Genomic DNA, 16400 nt, shown 5'->3' on the forward strand with positions numbered 1-16400 from the left:
AGTTGGTGACTCTGCTGAAGGGGACATTTGGCAGTTAATGGACCACACCTTGTCCCCGCATCTCCGATCTCTGTTCTTCTATTAGAGTTTTTTTTTTTTTTTAGCAAGCCCTCGTGAGGAAGGGTCAATGAAAGTGCAAAAAGAGCGGCGTTGCCCTTCATGCCTCAACTAGTTAAACCTGACAATGACTTCTCAATGGGATTTTATTGTCATTCTTTTCTTTTCATGGGTTTTTCATAGTTTGTAGCCCCAGATAACTAGGCCATAAACCAGCAGCTCATTGACTCCCAAAATAGCCTCTATCACCACCATTCTTCCTGCTAAAACCCGTCCACTGCCCCACCTCCTGAGTTCACCACCACGATAGCCACAGAGCCACAAGACTCCCTGCCAAAGTTGCTTGGTAGCACCTATAAAATATGGCCCCATCTCATTCTAGAGTGGTCCCTATTATTTGGCTCTGTAATGGTAAGAGTCTAATCTTCTGGAGCCAATAGATGGTTTCATATGCTGCCAAACCCATCTGTTGAATGTCACATGCTAGAGTTTGCTATACTCCCCACTACAAGCTGCTCTCTGAAGTTAAATTAGATAGTTGTGTCTGGAGAGATTTTGGAAAAATAAGTCAGTAAGCATACCAGAGTGGATAACAAATTCACCTTTGTAGGATTTTCCAGTGGCCAGGATGATATCTGATGCACAGCATCAGGGCATTGTTCTTGGGCAAGGTTGGAGCAACATGACATGATTTTGAGTTTTGCTTGGCAGACATTCAGAAATGACGGATGGGCTTTAGACTCCTAACACTGATGTAAAGGACACTGAAGCAACCCCAAGAGAAAAAGCTACCGGCAAACTTTTGACATCAAGGACCTGCCAACCAACCTGACATGAGGGCGGATGGGGTGTCGTGTTTAACTACCTCCCTTTGGCACCTACGTACAGGTTCTTCAAGTCATGCTTACCATCTGCCAAAAAGGGGACGTATTTCAAGAGAAGATTAATCACTTCTTCGTTTTTGCTTCTTGTTTCTAGTAGTTTTCACACGCCAACGCGTAATCACGCAACTCTTCACACAATAAGAGGACAAGTTAAACAAATAAAAGGAGGAAATCTCCCACAAACTCACACACATGCCGTTGAACTTGCTCTAAACCAACTCTGACACCAGAGTAAACAAGACTTTTGCAGCCCTGTAAATGAATGTAGGCGCAGAGATAGAGAAGCTGAGAGGAGGTGAGGGTGTTCCGAGTTTTCCAAGATGTACAATTACCATGTCTCTGATGTATCCATCTTTAATCAAACCAAACTGAAAATAACAACAGGGCATTGAGAATCTAGGATTGTGAAGGACAGAGCAAGGGCAGTTGAGATTAAAATAAGAAGAACAGAGAAGAGAGGAAAACAGAGGCAAACACAGAGTCAGGGTGGGACAAAGACTGTTTTTATGATCCTGCAGATTGTTAACCCAGGCACTAATTTTCTCCTTCTTGCACATAGCACCAGTGAACAAGTTTTTTTTTCACATTTCCCTCTGTATTATAGACTGGGACAACAAAGCCCACGTTTGTAAAATTAACAGCACACACAAGCACTTTGCATTTCTAACAACAGGGGTCTGAGTTTGAAGGTACCAGTCTCATTCCAGAGGAGCTCTGTGCCGCAGCTGCATGCTGGAGTCATTCACCAGCAAACAAAAACCTGATGCAGAGCGTTCCGACACAAAGGCTTTATCTTTCTAATGCAAGAAAACAACACATTCCCATATGGGCCCCACATAGCTCAGAGCCTTTGGTAACTAGAGGATCTATGGCTTATGTTGCTAACGGTTCTGTTGCGAATGGTTGCCCATCCCTTGTAAGGTGTTAAAAGGTTGCCCTCTACCTTGTTGTTTTCCTTACAAATGAATGGTAAAATGAGCTCAGACAACATGTGAGCAGTGAGAAAACATGCATTAATCTGCACTCCTGCCCGTATCATTCCAGCTCCCCCCCGCCCCCCCCCCCCGTCTCCCCCCTCGTACCCATATTTCCCCCATATGCATTTACAGTAAGAATGAAAGGGAGCAATTTTCATCAGTAGAGGAGCCACAGCATTTTAAGATGAATCCAATGTGGAGGGAAGGGAGGACACACACACACACACACACACACACACATATGCAAATAAATATGCACACTGGCTCCTTTGTTCCCTCTGTAATAAGGCCAGTGTCATTGTGGCAATACCATTCGCACCCATTCATCACAGTGCTGTAGATATCTGCCCAAAAAATGTGTGAGCATTCATATACACACACGCACGTGTGTTTAAATGTACGCCAGTCAATCCCCTAACTCCTCTCCTCACAATGGTCCAACATCCCAAAGGCAGTAATCAACTTGCGGCAGCGTTATGTAAGCGTTGCAACTCGCACTGCTTCACTTTGCCTCCTGTCTCATAGGATTATTGCTATTTCTCTTGCTCGTCCAGTGATAAGCTCCTGCCCTGTACGTTCAGCCACGTCAGGGTCATCTCCGCTGAGCGTCGAGGAAAGGCGAAACCATGGAATAAAGGGAGAAGGGTTGTTGCTAAACACACCTGTTTTCGATCGTCCCGTTTGCTCTCAGGTTAGCTGGTATCTGAGGAATGTAAATTATATGTGGTTTGGTTTGGTCTGAAGCTGTGTCAGGGCCGTTGAAGGGGATTGTGTGTAACCACCCCCCACACACACACACACACACACTCACACACACACAATAACACACCACCTCCTCTGTCTTTTCTTTCTCTTTAAGAAGTCCTGTGTGATTACAGGCTCCACAAAGATGAAGTCTGACTTGAATAAATAATGGTCTCAGGTTGAGAGGAGGGAACAATGTGACCAGCACTGCTAGTGCAAAAAATAATAGCGATAATAAAATAAAAAAACGGCTGCTACAGATCAAAGGTTCGGCCTTTTTCTCCAGGTTATTGTTTACGGACATGATTATTTCAACATTTTCCTTTGAGTGTGAATCACAACAATGATCGAGGAAGGACAAACTGCGAGCAACAGAATAATTTAGACGATCAAATTAGCTTGGAATAGCTTTTCGGATGACACTTTTTTATTTCGGACTATATGAATAAACAGTACTAATATTAGTTAAATATGTTGTAGTACTCATGTCGAGGACATGGATTCAAGTAGGACTGAAGTCTTATTTTCCAGATTCATTGCTTGATTTAGACTTGAGCAGCATATATGGATATTGTCCAGATTGTTCAGATGTCCAAGAGTGATGCCATGAACTAAATCTTTCCCAACTCCAGTTACACAGTAAATAAGATCTGAAATAGTAGCAATTGTGTCACTTCCGGTAATTGTTAAAGCACTGGTGCCCATCATGGAAATCAAGTCAACCTTGATGACTCAGACCCAAGAAGACTTGACTTAAACATTGGGGACTGGAAACCGGACATGGATTTGAGGATTGGTGACTCGACCACAACACTGCACCCTTCAATCCTTAATGTTCTGCATCGATCAGCCAGGGAGGCCTGACATTACTTGCAAAACTTCCCAACCAAGCGTTGTTCCGACAGAGTGCTCTTTCCTGCTGTTTTGAATACAGTTTTATATTTTTTTTGCCATGGTGTTTTAATGAGTTATTTCCTAATGTAGATTTACTGCCAGCAGTCAAATGTGACACAAAATTTAATTTGGGCAATGAATTAAGGGGGGGGGAGTCAAATCCGCTTTGCTTCAGTCTCAATTGACATTTATCTTTCTTACAGTGTTGTTGTCTTGTTTTTTATATGCGCTATTGACACTGAGGCTGTGCTATCTTTTATTAGTTTATTATTTTATTGACTGGAGGAAAATACAGGAGGGTAATAGAAAACCGGTTGACATCTCTTGCCAAAACAAAACATGTTTGTCCTTTATGTTTAGACATTTTAAAGGCTCTACAAGTCTTATTTAACCTGCAACAGTGTTCCTATTAACTGTCATTTAAGAATGGTTTAACAGTTATTTTATACATACACTCAGTATATTACACTCAGTCACTTTGCCATTTATATCATGTATTTGCAAAATTTGTCTCCTACAAAATTCATATGTCTGACGTTGTTTTGTATGACTAACCCTTACATCTTAACCAGAGAGACATTAACTCCATAAGGACATTGATTATTTTTTCTGCATCAAAAACTGAGCACTTGTGTAGGCGGATAAAAACATTATAATATAACCATTAATATATAACACATTATAGATCTGTCTGCGTAGTTTCTTCAACCCGAACACAAGTGTCACCTCAGCCTGGGAATCCTGGGCCTGCTCACCAGCTTTGATGCCTGTTTTCATTAGTTGATTCCATCAGATGAGGATCAACATGTTTACTGGAAATTGGGCTTCAGTTGATCAAATGTCTGAGTGCAGCTTTGAGACATATGTTCTGATTAAATGCAACTACAGCTGATCATCGCTGTGTCCGCTGTGTCCGCTGTGTCCACTGTGTCCACTGTGTCCACAGTCTGACCAGTGCAGAGATTCAGATGGACACTGTGAGGTCACTGTCAAAAAAAACAACCCAAAAACAGTCATAGCTGTGTAACTTTTACTTGCTTGCTTGCAGTGGGAGATTAACACACGCCATATGTGGAGCACAAACATGCACCCATCTGTATCCAATGAAATCTCAGCACACTCATTTGGAGTGAGGGGCAAACACATCAGAAAAAAGGGCCCCAGTGTATTTGTTTGTCTATCTTGTAAACTGCAGATGGAGGCCTTCATCTGTTCTCCCCGCATTCCTTGGCACAATGAAATTTTTTTACACTGTAGCTCCATGTACATTGCAGCGATAAGCTTTGCATTCAGATGTTTTCTTAACCGTCCGCCACGCTGAATCACTTGGTTTGAAAACAGTTTGCCCCATTCTTCTTCATTTGTAAATTGATGTCTCTTAAAAATGCACATATATTCCTAATTTAATAATCTTGACTGAACGACCTGGTCAGAGGACCAAACGAGCACAGAACCGTTCCACTGTTTCCAGTCATAAAAGGTCATCAGATAAACTGCAAAAAAACGTACTTCCACGACCACAAGAGGCTGCCACAGACGGGACCACAACGTTCAAAATTCAGACCCCTTTTAACCACCTACGTCTCCAATTCCTGATCTTGATGGTGAAAGTGATCCTTTTTCACTGTGGTTTGTGTGGCTGTGGGAAGAGTGCAGTACCAGGAACCAGATGGCTCTGGTAAAAGACAGGGGGCATCCCAATGGCCTCCCTAAGAAGGGGATCCATTACGGAGGATCTATTGAGGGCCAGCAGATTCTGTTTCATGGTATCGGCCGAGTGTGACCACACCTCCGGTGGTGCTGGTCAAGGGCTGGTGCCACATAGGCTGCTGCAGACCTAGCTCATTTTGTGTCCACCTTTGGGAGCTGTATTCACCTTCAATGCAGGACAGACAACTAAATCAGGGCCTCTCAGTGACTTGGGTTTCATCCCGTCAGTTCAAACGTCTTTCAAAGGGACGTGGATTGCAATTGGATATCAGTGGCTCCACGGCTAGGGGAGACAATGGTTTTTTTGTGCCAACAGTTGAGATGTTCCTGTGCACTTGTAAAGCAGGATCTATGAACTGTTTAAGCTTAGTCCCCCAAGGTATCAGAGCTCAGGTTAATGGATTTCTATTCTCATATTGTTTCAAAAACAACCACATGGAAACATGTTGTCCGTCTTTTGTTCTGCACTCTCTGATCCTTAGCACATCTCACTGTCACGGCCTCTTACCTGTGCCAACTGGCTTTGTTCTTATGTTTGCTGTCCACTTAGCTAAGTCTGCTCCCTTCACTTGTCCAAATGTTTGCCCCTGTCCACTTAGCCATGTCCACTTGCTTGTCCTTGTTAAATAAGTCCTGTCTGTAGGCGTTTCCTGTGAGGAGAAAAGGCGACAATTTGCCTCTTTGGCCACAGACTGCTGCAACTGGACATAAACCAGAACCCGGGGCTCGGCAGCAAAATTACTCTCCATTTATTTAAAGTGGTTGCCATTACTCTACCGCAGTGAAGCACAGACCTCAGTGGCCCTGGCCCAACCATAACTGCAGTATAAAAAGAACTAAAGTTCGATGGACAGGTCATGTCTCACACAGTAGCAATTCAATATCCTGCCGTTCTGCTGTTGGTTATGCCTCTCAAAACTCGGAATTGCATGTGACACCACAAAAATACACTGTCCCTCTGAAACTGAGTCTGTGGAGGTTTTTCTTTTGTAAAAACACCCAACCAGTCACCAATGCAATGTTTGGAACATGTAATATGTTTGAATCAAAGACAGAATAACAGATCATTTACCAACATGATTTATTAATAGTATGTTCAAAGAGGAATATGGAAACAGGAAGCCAGAGTGGTTTTGGACAGAAGAAATCATGCCGAAACCTAATCTTTTTTTTTTTGTACTGTTTTCCTCGTATTGCAAAAACAATACAGCAGCCATTGAGTGTTGTTAGGGAGTCACAAAGCTGCACTTCGCTTTAACAATAAACCCAGAGCTGGTAACACACTATTTTGATTTCACGTATATAAATCCAACTTTCAGGCAGGAACTTATATTTTCTGTATTTTTTTTTCATGCATCAGCCACTTCCTCCCTGGGGCCTCTAAACCTCTTTTAAAATCCCATTCTCTGTAAATTAAATTGAGTTTTGATAATGAAAACAATTGTTTGTTGGGGAGTTAATAGAATTCATAGAAGAACATAAGGCTGTATGGTATTTCAGTGCTGTTCTCTGGAAATTTGATTTACTCCCACGGCCTCAAGTGTTTTCCAGCTGATGGGCTCAAAGAGAAAGGGAGGGAGAGAGAGACAGAGAGAGAGAATGTCGTTGTCTATGACGGCAGTGTGTTTCCTCATACATACACATTTTGTAGAGAGTCTGAAATGAAAAAAGTTAAGTAAATAAATTGCATTGCTTTGCAGCGCTCCATTCCAAAAACCAACATGTCACAGCTCATTCGGGAGAATACTCTGACTGGTCCTGAGTGACCTTCGAGCAACAAAACCTCACAAACCACTATTCAGGCCACATGAGTACACTCTCCCACCTAAACATTGTTTATCTCTTTAAAGCCCAACAGTTGTATACAGCCAGCAGAGGCTTGACAGCTTAATTTCATGTTGCCTTACGAGACCGCCTCCGTGGATTATGGACCAGAGTGACACACTAAACCTTGCACTAGTTTGTTTGGGGACTGCCCTTTCCTTTACCACTCTATGCTTTCCATGACTATTGGGTCCATCACGCCTTGTCATACACCACCCTCACCACCGTACATCCTGGCTCGGGGGAAATGGCCTGGCTGCTTTGCATGCTGGGTTGCCCTGACCAACCGACTGAGCAGGTGGTAATTTGCACAAGGTAAGAGAAGCATGAAAGAGCTGAGCTAAGCTAAAGTTTAATGAGAGAAATGGTGAGCGCTGGGTACAACACAGAGAGATACTTTGATCAAACAAATACAAGCCTTTGAACACGACAGGACGGGGATCACAGTGGCACGATAATAAGCATGATTGTGTTTATAATAACTAGGTCTGTTTCTCCATCTTTGTGGTTAGTGGTTTTATGGGCGGTCCAACCACTTGGCATGGCGGAATAGGGTGTTGCACGCAACTTGACTGGCCCAGGGCACCACCCAGAGGTCAACAGGAAGTACATCAGCAGGAAATGGAAAGACTTCTTTTGTTACCAGCTGTCACCAGCATAAACTTATGTTCAGTAAATGAGGGAATTCTGCAAAACATTGGCCTGTCTTCACATGTCAAGACATGCTGAGCACCAAGAGCGTTGGGATGTTCAAAAGGGAGGATGCTTTACTCTTTACTCTTTACTTATGCTTATCCATTATAGATTTGTTTTTCATGCCGTCACACACCATCACTGGAGCCCATTGTGGAGGCTTGCACAATCAGCGATAGCTTTGTTTTTAATCATGCACTTAATCTGTATTTATACAAATATACGCAAAGCACTTTAAAATATATGAGCAGGTAGATGTCCGTTTGAGGGAAATATGTATTTCACTTAGCTTGGTTTTAAAAACAAAGAGCCATGTCAAAATGTAAAGCCATTCAAATTGGTATAGACCACAGGGGTCAATGGATTTCCTAGCATATTTTTTAACACTATTTAATATAATCAAATTTCTAATATTTCTATCCAGTTAACAGGCAACCATTGTGACTTGACTGCTTACTTATGCAGGTGCTTCTCCATCATTGGGTAGAGGTGAGAACAAACTAGCATTTTAGCATCATCTCTCCACTACAATGCAAGAGACTGGTCTACAGTTGTCTGTCACATCACACTCCCAGTGTCAGCTCAAGTTGATATAGTTGCGGGAGGGGGGGGGGGGTGTTTCTTGCTAAGCTCAACCCCTTCTGGCATTCCACTGAAGATTTATGAGGGCTCCATGATGGCTGGTGTGCACCTGAGTATGCGTGAACGCAACACAAAGAGGAGAAAGACTCCTGACTCTGTTTATGCTAAAAACAACCACGGGCTACTGACTGGACATGAGTGCAACCAGAAGGGCATTTAAACAAGTACACATGTTTAGGTAGATCAGCCAAGTCACCCGTTCACTTATCATTCCAAGTGACAAAAGAAGAGACACTAACACTTTGTCGTGTAATTGAAGCCACCATGTTTGCATGCCCTTGAGAGTAAAAGAGTCATATAATGTCAAAAGCTAAGAAAAAAAGAGCTCATCTTGTGTTTCCTCTTAAGCTATTCATGTAATTTGTTTTGGTGTTGGTAATAATGTCACCAGGGATGCCAAAAACATTCTGTGCTCACATAATGGTAGCTATAACTACAAATGGTGCCGCCTGACAATGAAATCAAATATTTACTTCAAATGTGTGTTAAACAGCTCGGTAGTTTGACAGGGTCTCACACTCTCTGGGTTCTGTTGGAAAATCTAAGAGAAAACTACTGAGTGTCCCATAACACGTCATCCAATGAGGAGCCAGAATGCCACAAAGAATCAGTCGTCTCAGCGCTCCACTCTTTGACAGGTGAATAAATGACCGCCCCACCGAATGCGTTCATGGGGTGATGCAGGGAGGAGGGAGGGAATGCCGACGGCGGCGGCAGACAGGAAGCCAAAAGATGACATCACTGACAGCAGCTTTAAAGAATTGTTTTCAGTGATTAGTGTCTACTTTGATGCACAGAGGGGGGACCGATAACAAAAAAGTTCAGGGGATGAGAATGTAGTTCCACACTTTTATTTATATTGTGGTTACACGCCCACTTTAAAAAAAATGATTGTAAAAATCCGATCCTAAATCAAACTCTGACTCTAAATCAAACTCATGAGCCTATATGGGAAATAAACCTGAACCCTGAGCAAGTCGAGGGGCAAAGTTAAACCTACTTTGACAGAATGTTTTCACTCTGAAAGTCTGGTGTCTAGATCACATCTGGCTCCTACATCACATCCATAACACCTACATAGATGCATGTCTCACAGAGAGCACACACACACACACACTGTGCAGTGCACTGATCTTTCCCAGTGGTTTGTCTGAACTTGTTTCTGTTGCACAGAAGCTCAATGAGGGATGAGAGGTTTCCATCTCTGTGAACCGGAAAGCAGGGTGGGTGGGGGTTCGGGGCACAGGGCCCACATCTGAAACTCAGGCCCCAACCGCCCTCTTCCCACAATGCCCTCTGATACTCCCCACAGTCAGCGCAGAGGGTTTAACCCAAAGCCCTTATGTAAAACTCTTTAAGAACCCACTGTCTCTCCTCAAACCAACGCTCCATCGCGATTACCTCTGCCAACACAAGCTAGTGTTTCTTCAAACGGCAGCGGATGGTCTGTCATTATCCTGTGAGGCAGATGATCCAGAATATCTCTTCCTCACACATACTTACACTCACAAAGAATGCTCTGTCTCAGGGGTTAAAGGGCGCTGACGGAACCAATCAGAAACTGCACTGTATGGACCGATGACATGGTGCATCAAGTAAAGACAGATACAGTGACGGGGGAGGATGGAGCAAGACGAGAATGAGATTGATGTGCGACCTCATGGTTTGACACTTGACGTGGCCCCTTTAAAATCTGGAGCAGGAATGTTGGGAGTTTGTAGAAAGTGCAGACACTTAACTGAACTTAACTCATACACACACACACACAAGTCATTTGTTAAGGGATGGAAAATGAATAATGAAGTGCAAATGTCATGTTGGGGGGTTGAGTTTGCTGCGTTCCTTAGTTTATATCATACAAAGGGCAGAAAATATCCAAATGTGATTTTTCCTGCAATTTGTTTTGAGCTTGATTTCAATTGTCACTGAATAACAAACAATCGGACGCATTATGAGACGCAATCAAAATATGAACTTCTCTGTTCTTATGCCAACTCAGAGAAATGAATTCCCTCCCATGTGTATTACATTTTTTTTTAATACAAATCATCACAAAGCTCTGACTCATAGACCATAAATAAAAATGGTCTTCCTGTTTGCTGGTGGAAGCCAACGCAGAAGTAAAAATACCATCAGCCACCAGGGGTCGATTCCACTGGTTACAAAAAGAACAGTTTCTAATGGCAGATGTCATGGCCACTTGCTGTGAGTGTGTTATATAGATTTGGTAATAAGAAAATAATTATTATGTCAATAAGAAAATAATAGGACCTTTCTGTAAACAATCTCTGTCACTGAAATGGGCGAACGGTAAATGCAGTGACAGAAAAAAAAAACCCTGGGTCAAATCATAACATACTGTATATACTTAATTGCAGCTTCTGCAATTTGCTAATTATATTAAAATATCTTTAAGGGTTGGACCGTTGCCTGTTCTTGCACTTGGAGATGTTACCTCAGGTCATAGCAAGCTGTCACGGCCATTTTTACACTACTTTTAAGTAGAGGTCCCGAATGTGTGCAGAATAGATTTAAAAATCTATTACAACAGACAGTTCTATCTGCTGATGCAAATCATATGTTACTATCAAAAGCTCCAGAGGGAAATGGACCTCATGTTCAAAGATAACTTTGAATTTGAAAACCAATAGCTAAAGAAAAATAATGGTTAACTGCAGCCTTGCACACATGTAGGTCGACTCAGAAGAAGAGCAGGTGAGCAAACGTGTGCAAAAACACAGCTGAAAATAACACAAAACTTGCACCATAGCCCTTATTGATAGTTGGCAGGAGCAAAATCTACATTTCAAACACGTGTGTGTGTGTGTGAGCTACTGTTCACTGTACAGTGTTTTCAACCACAGTCCAGCCACCTCTCCTCGTCTGCTGCGCAGCAACAGCAGGCCCAGTTCTGTCTGTGGCTGAACGCACGGGATCTCACAGAGTCCAGGCCAACATCGTGCCCTGCTGGACAGTGATCAGACAGGGAACAGGGAAAACACAGAGTTGCCAGATGAAACAGAGGGTTGCCAGTTTACGCAGCAGCTTATAAGCATGTCAGGCCACAAAGAGAAATCAAAACACATGCTGTCATTCTTCCACCCATCACTCACTGTGGTGCCTGCACTGCTTCGAGAGAGGAATAAAAGCACCAGGGTTGGACACGATTAAAGAGATCGAATATCTCCAATCCAGTCTGGGAGTAATCAAGCGACCTCACCTGTGGTAACTTGGTTTGATAAGATACCTTATATTATAGACGTTTCTCAGTATGGCCTCACAAGTTATTTCATGCAGCTATATCTAGTTATACATGACCTTGTCAAAGACTGCAATTGAAAGGAAAGCCCATGAGGCAACTCTTGTCTACTCTGATCCGTCCAAAAACTTGGTCGGGCGCAACCTGATGTCAACCTGATGCTCAGTTCATGCAGACATATTTCTGACAGCTCTGAATTCTGTAATCACATAATGAGCACACATTCCAAGTTGCCAGAATGTTACAGCCTGCCCTTTTCAAGCCTCAGCTCGACACAACCAAATCTAACTGCTTCCCTTTAAAGGTGAAATAAAGTCCAGTCGTGCACAGGTTGTGCCCGATCCATGTTGCTATTGTTGCGGATCTTGCCCTCATTCATGACTACAAAACGTTGCGTCATACTGGTTACGGCACTGCGACGTAAACCTTTAAATCCACAGCAGTACTCTCCGACTACGTCTTCTCCCAGGCTGCATAACTGTGCCGTAAGCAATTTTACACTTCTACATTTGTTTGATTGATTTCTACAGGATAGAAAAAAGTCAAAACCTGTTTAAAATTTCACAAGTATATTGTAAAGATTGGAGAAGACATTAAAGATTCACACACAAAAATATCATAGCAATAGTTCAACATTCTAAGAAATAAGCTTATCTGGTTTTAGGCACTGAGTAAGATGAGCAGATTGACAAGGTCATATAGACTGGAAACAAACAACAACAAACAAACCCAAACAATGTGACTTAACCTTACTCATAAACATATTACATAACATGTACGTTTCTTCAAGCAAGTTTGTTTGTGTGTGATGTGTTATACTAAATGGATATACTAAAGTCAGCCTGGGGCCCCAACATGAAAAAGCCCCCCAAAAACAACTGATTATATCAGTCAACAGCAATGACAGTTTAGTCAGAAACCACCGAACAAGTCTATTCCATGTACCTCTAACTTGCTGCCAACAACTTTGTAATTTCAGAACACTTGTGCTTCATGGAGTCATATAAGAAAGCAAAGGCAGAATGAAGAGGAACAAAATCAATGCATTAAGGGATGGGGTCCCTTGAAACCCCCCTGGTTGTTACATTAGGTTTACCTTCGTTACCGTTTCTAGCCTTTTATACTGATCTTAGCGGTCTGTCTGTTGGCTAAAAAACAAACACGAGTGTTATCAATCTTCTCGTCTGACTCTTACAACAAATAGGCTAATAATCATATTTCCCGAAATGTTGAACTAATCCTTTAATACTCTCCATCCTCCAGGTGGAGAATCATTAAGACAGATTATAGGTTAATCCTGCATGTACAAACACAGCAACAGCTACTGAAATTTAAGAGAATCATAACTCTGGCATCCTCATCAACCCTCTACTTCAAAAACATTATGGATCATGTTCATTAAAAAATAAACCCAACATTAATGCAGACGCACTGTGGTTTATTTTTTTTCTTGCCAGACCCACATCTTCAACTCGCTCAGTATCACCGGTACCGGAAAGATGAAGAAAAACACAATTCCCAGCTAATTAACGACCACAAGTGCGCTCACAAGGCCAAAACTATCAGCTACGTTATTACCGGCTTACAGAGCAACTCAGTTACGGCTCATCCTGACAGCTCTGACAGCATTCAGCTTCCTCTTGTATGTACAGTTTTATGAAGGGCACGAGCACCTGCCAAGTGAACAAAAGCAGGCCACAGTCGATCACAACAGCACGTGGGAGTCTGGACAGGTTCTTTGATAAAGTCTCTGAGTGCAGGGAGAAGAGGAATCGCATATATCGTCTATACTTTACTGGTGCTCTATATAGGCAGTATGACGTGCATGATATGGAAGAGATCATAAGTGGCATGAGGGCACTTATCTGCTTCGCATCACGTCATGTTCCACCCTTACCTCCATCTTCCCCTTTTTTTTTTTTTTTTTTTAACCGTTCAAGCATGTGTGTATAAATGTCTGTGTGTCTGTGTGTGCGCGCGTATATTACCGAACACGATTATCCTCGGATGCAAAATAAAGTGCCTCAGTCTACCATGACAGTGAAAGCACTCCATTATAATTGATTTTGACGCTCTGTCACAAACGCAACTGTGGCTGGCTCTCTGCAGAACATTAATAAACTGCTGCATGACCCAGCTGCGGCAGTTAAAGGGGGAAAAAATCAACCATTTAATTATTCACATTTGCAAACATCCTGAGATCTTACTTTCTAATTACATCACAGTATGGGTGTATACATAGTATTTAGACCCAATTTTACAGCACATTTATACCATATATACATGTATGATAGATAGATAGATAGATAGATAGATAGATAGATAGATAGATAGATAGATAGATAGATAGATAGATAGATAGATAAAGTTTAATAAAGTTTGATTTAATTTGAATGGGAACAGCAATGCTTCATCAAATGCAGATCCTTGTAAAGTCAACTATTCCAGTGCTGGCCAGGAGTTGTTTTGAATCTCTACTTGTTTACATGTGTCTACTTTCCCTCAGCGTGTCACATCCACTTCCCCTGAGGTTTCCACATTTCCCAGCATGGACGTGGACAACAAGCCACACCGACCATCAACTTCATCTCCTCTGACAGATTTGTCCTGTTGGACATGAGCAAAAAAAAGAAAAAGAAAAGCCTTCCCTTGCTCCCCGATTGTGAGTGTGACATTTTAAATCAGCACACATTCGGCGCAGTATTTGTGACCACTTCTCTGCAGCCCCAGACAGTTTGCATGTAAATTGTGGTGATAAAGAAAAACATTACAAAAGTTAAAGCAACAACTCTGAGGGGTGGACTTTTCCTTTTGGTTTTCCATTCACTTTTACCCCTTTAATTGTGCTGACTTGACATGTAAGTGTGGCTCAAACAGAGCAAAGGAGAGCTTGAATGGTTCATTCCTTGCAGACGCATGAAATTATTGTTTTACTATACAGTAAATGTGCCACAGCTGACTTGAACTGAACTTGGTCCCTTTTTTTCTTTCCCCCTGTGTTATGAGGGGGAATACCATTGCTTTAAATACTTTGTTAATACATAGGTACACATGGGAGTACTTACGCACTAGCCCAGATGGTGGACCCTCTAATTTGAAATCCAAGGCTATAATTAAGAGACAAAAAATTAAAAAGGAAAGCACGAGGATTTGCTGCTTCGACATGAAACGCGGCGCAAATTACAGCAAGTAGAAGCTTGGTTTGTGTGGTCATCATTATTAGATATTCACATTAAAACAAATATTCTCCAGCTTTGAAACGGGATCCGCCTGGAGCTTTTGTCACAGTTCTCACACATAGACGCAGGCGCATCCGTGCGAATAGATCTGAACTTAAAGCGTAATTCAATGGATGAGTTCAAGTGTATTTGATCTCTGCGTGTGGATCAATGCAAGCGCAAATGACGCACAGTGGAGATAAAACACCTCACACGCATTTTCGACTATAACTGTTAAAAATAAGACTCGGTCAGTTTCAGTGTGATTCATAAACTAAATGCTTCCGATGCAGAGGAGAAATACAAACCCGGACTGGCAGCGCAGTAGGCGCGAGAGTCTGGTGCGTAAAAGCCGCTCCTTCCCCTTGAATGTAACTTTTAAGGACAGTCTAACAAGAGTTCACGGTGACTTTAGAGCCTTCTCCACATTCACACGAACCCCAATTGTTCACTTGACTCCCACGGGTCATTTTTGAGCACGATTTGGATCGGATGTGTTTACCCAGAAGGCGTGTGTAGGTAACAGAAATATCTGATCAGACCAGTCTCTCGGCTCACACCACACTGTTGTCTTTAACGTAAAAGACAATACAACAGCTCTCCCTTCTGCTCTGGCTCCAAAATCTAAAGGAAGCATACAGTTTGGAAAGCAGCGCCCTGTGTGAGAGTTGAACCAAGGAGGCGCTGAACTATGAATGGAGTTAAACTGCGACTCTACTCCATGACATGCGAGATACAAGACAGCGTCGTCTCTGTAGAGATACAACAACAAACAACAAACTGTAATAATGCAGTTTCTACTGCGTTAAAAGCTCCATTCACTTTGGAGACGCCACCGACGACGCGCGTACTGAACGTGATGTCGGACCAACATCCTCAGAGAAAACGAGGCGATGCAAACACAAAAAAGTTTTGCTTACCGGTGTCGAAATGATTAAGAGCTGCAGAAGAAATAAAGCCAGCGAGAAGAAGGGCAGAAGTGACTGTCCAGGAATCCATGGTGCGACTTAGGATCTCAGGTGAAGCGCAGTTTGACGGACGGATGCGCGCAGACCGGCGGGGTGGAGTGGACTGACTGACTGACTGACTCTCTGTCTGAGTGTCCGGGTCTGTGTGCAGCACTCACTCTTTGGTCCGCGTTATAAAAAGTCCCTGAACTTCAAAACGGGTCTTTCAGCTACTACTACGCTGACACTACAAAGACGGGACCAGATAGTAGAAAGCAGGGATCCTGTTTCCAACCCATGTGACAGGAAATAGGGGCAATAGATTCAACCTGCAGCGCCGGGGAAGCAGCAGAAAGAACGTAGGAGGGAGGGAGGGAGGGAAGGAGAGAGAGAGAGAGGGAGGCTGTGCTGAGGTTGGAGGGTGGACTCTGTGCTGCATTGAACAGCAGATTAGAAAACAACATTTCTTTTCTATTACGATACTGTTGTTTTTTGTTTTTGTTTTTTTTAAATGCACTCACAGGAATAACTTGATTAAAACAACTGCGGGA

General features: G+C 42.7%; 1 protein-coding gene across 2 annotated transcripts in view; it reads right to left on the reverse strand.

Moving 5' to 3' along the window:
* kremen1 (kringle containing transmembrane protein 1) overlaps positions 1-16196 on the reverse strand; it is a 55951-nt gene extending 39755 nt beyond the window's left edge. The window contains exon 1 of one of the 2 annotated variants that reach the window (XM_058636999.1): positions 15823-16196. In XM_058636999.1, the coding sequence (XP_058492982.1) occupies positions 15823-15901 (79 nt within the window). In that variant the 5' untranslated portion in view covers positions 15902-16196. The remainder of the gene's footprint in view (positions 1-15822) is intronic. The other variant, XM_058637000.1, reaches the window with a different exon arrangement.
* Between the last annotated feature and the right edge of the window lie 204 nt (positions 16197-16400).

This window comes from Solea solea, chromosome 8 (assembly GCF_958295425.1).
Source record: "Solea solea chromosome 8, fSolSol10.1, whole genome shotgun sequence".
In the NCBI taxonomy this organism is placed as follows: Eukaryota; Metazoa; Chordata; class Actinopteri; order Pleuronectiformes; family Soleidae; genus Solea; species Solea solea.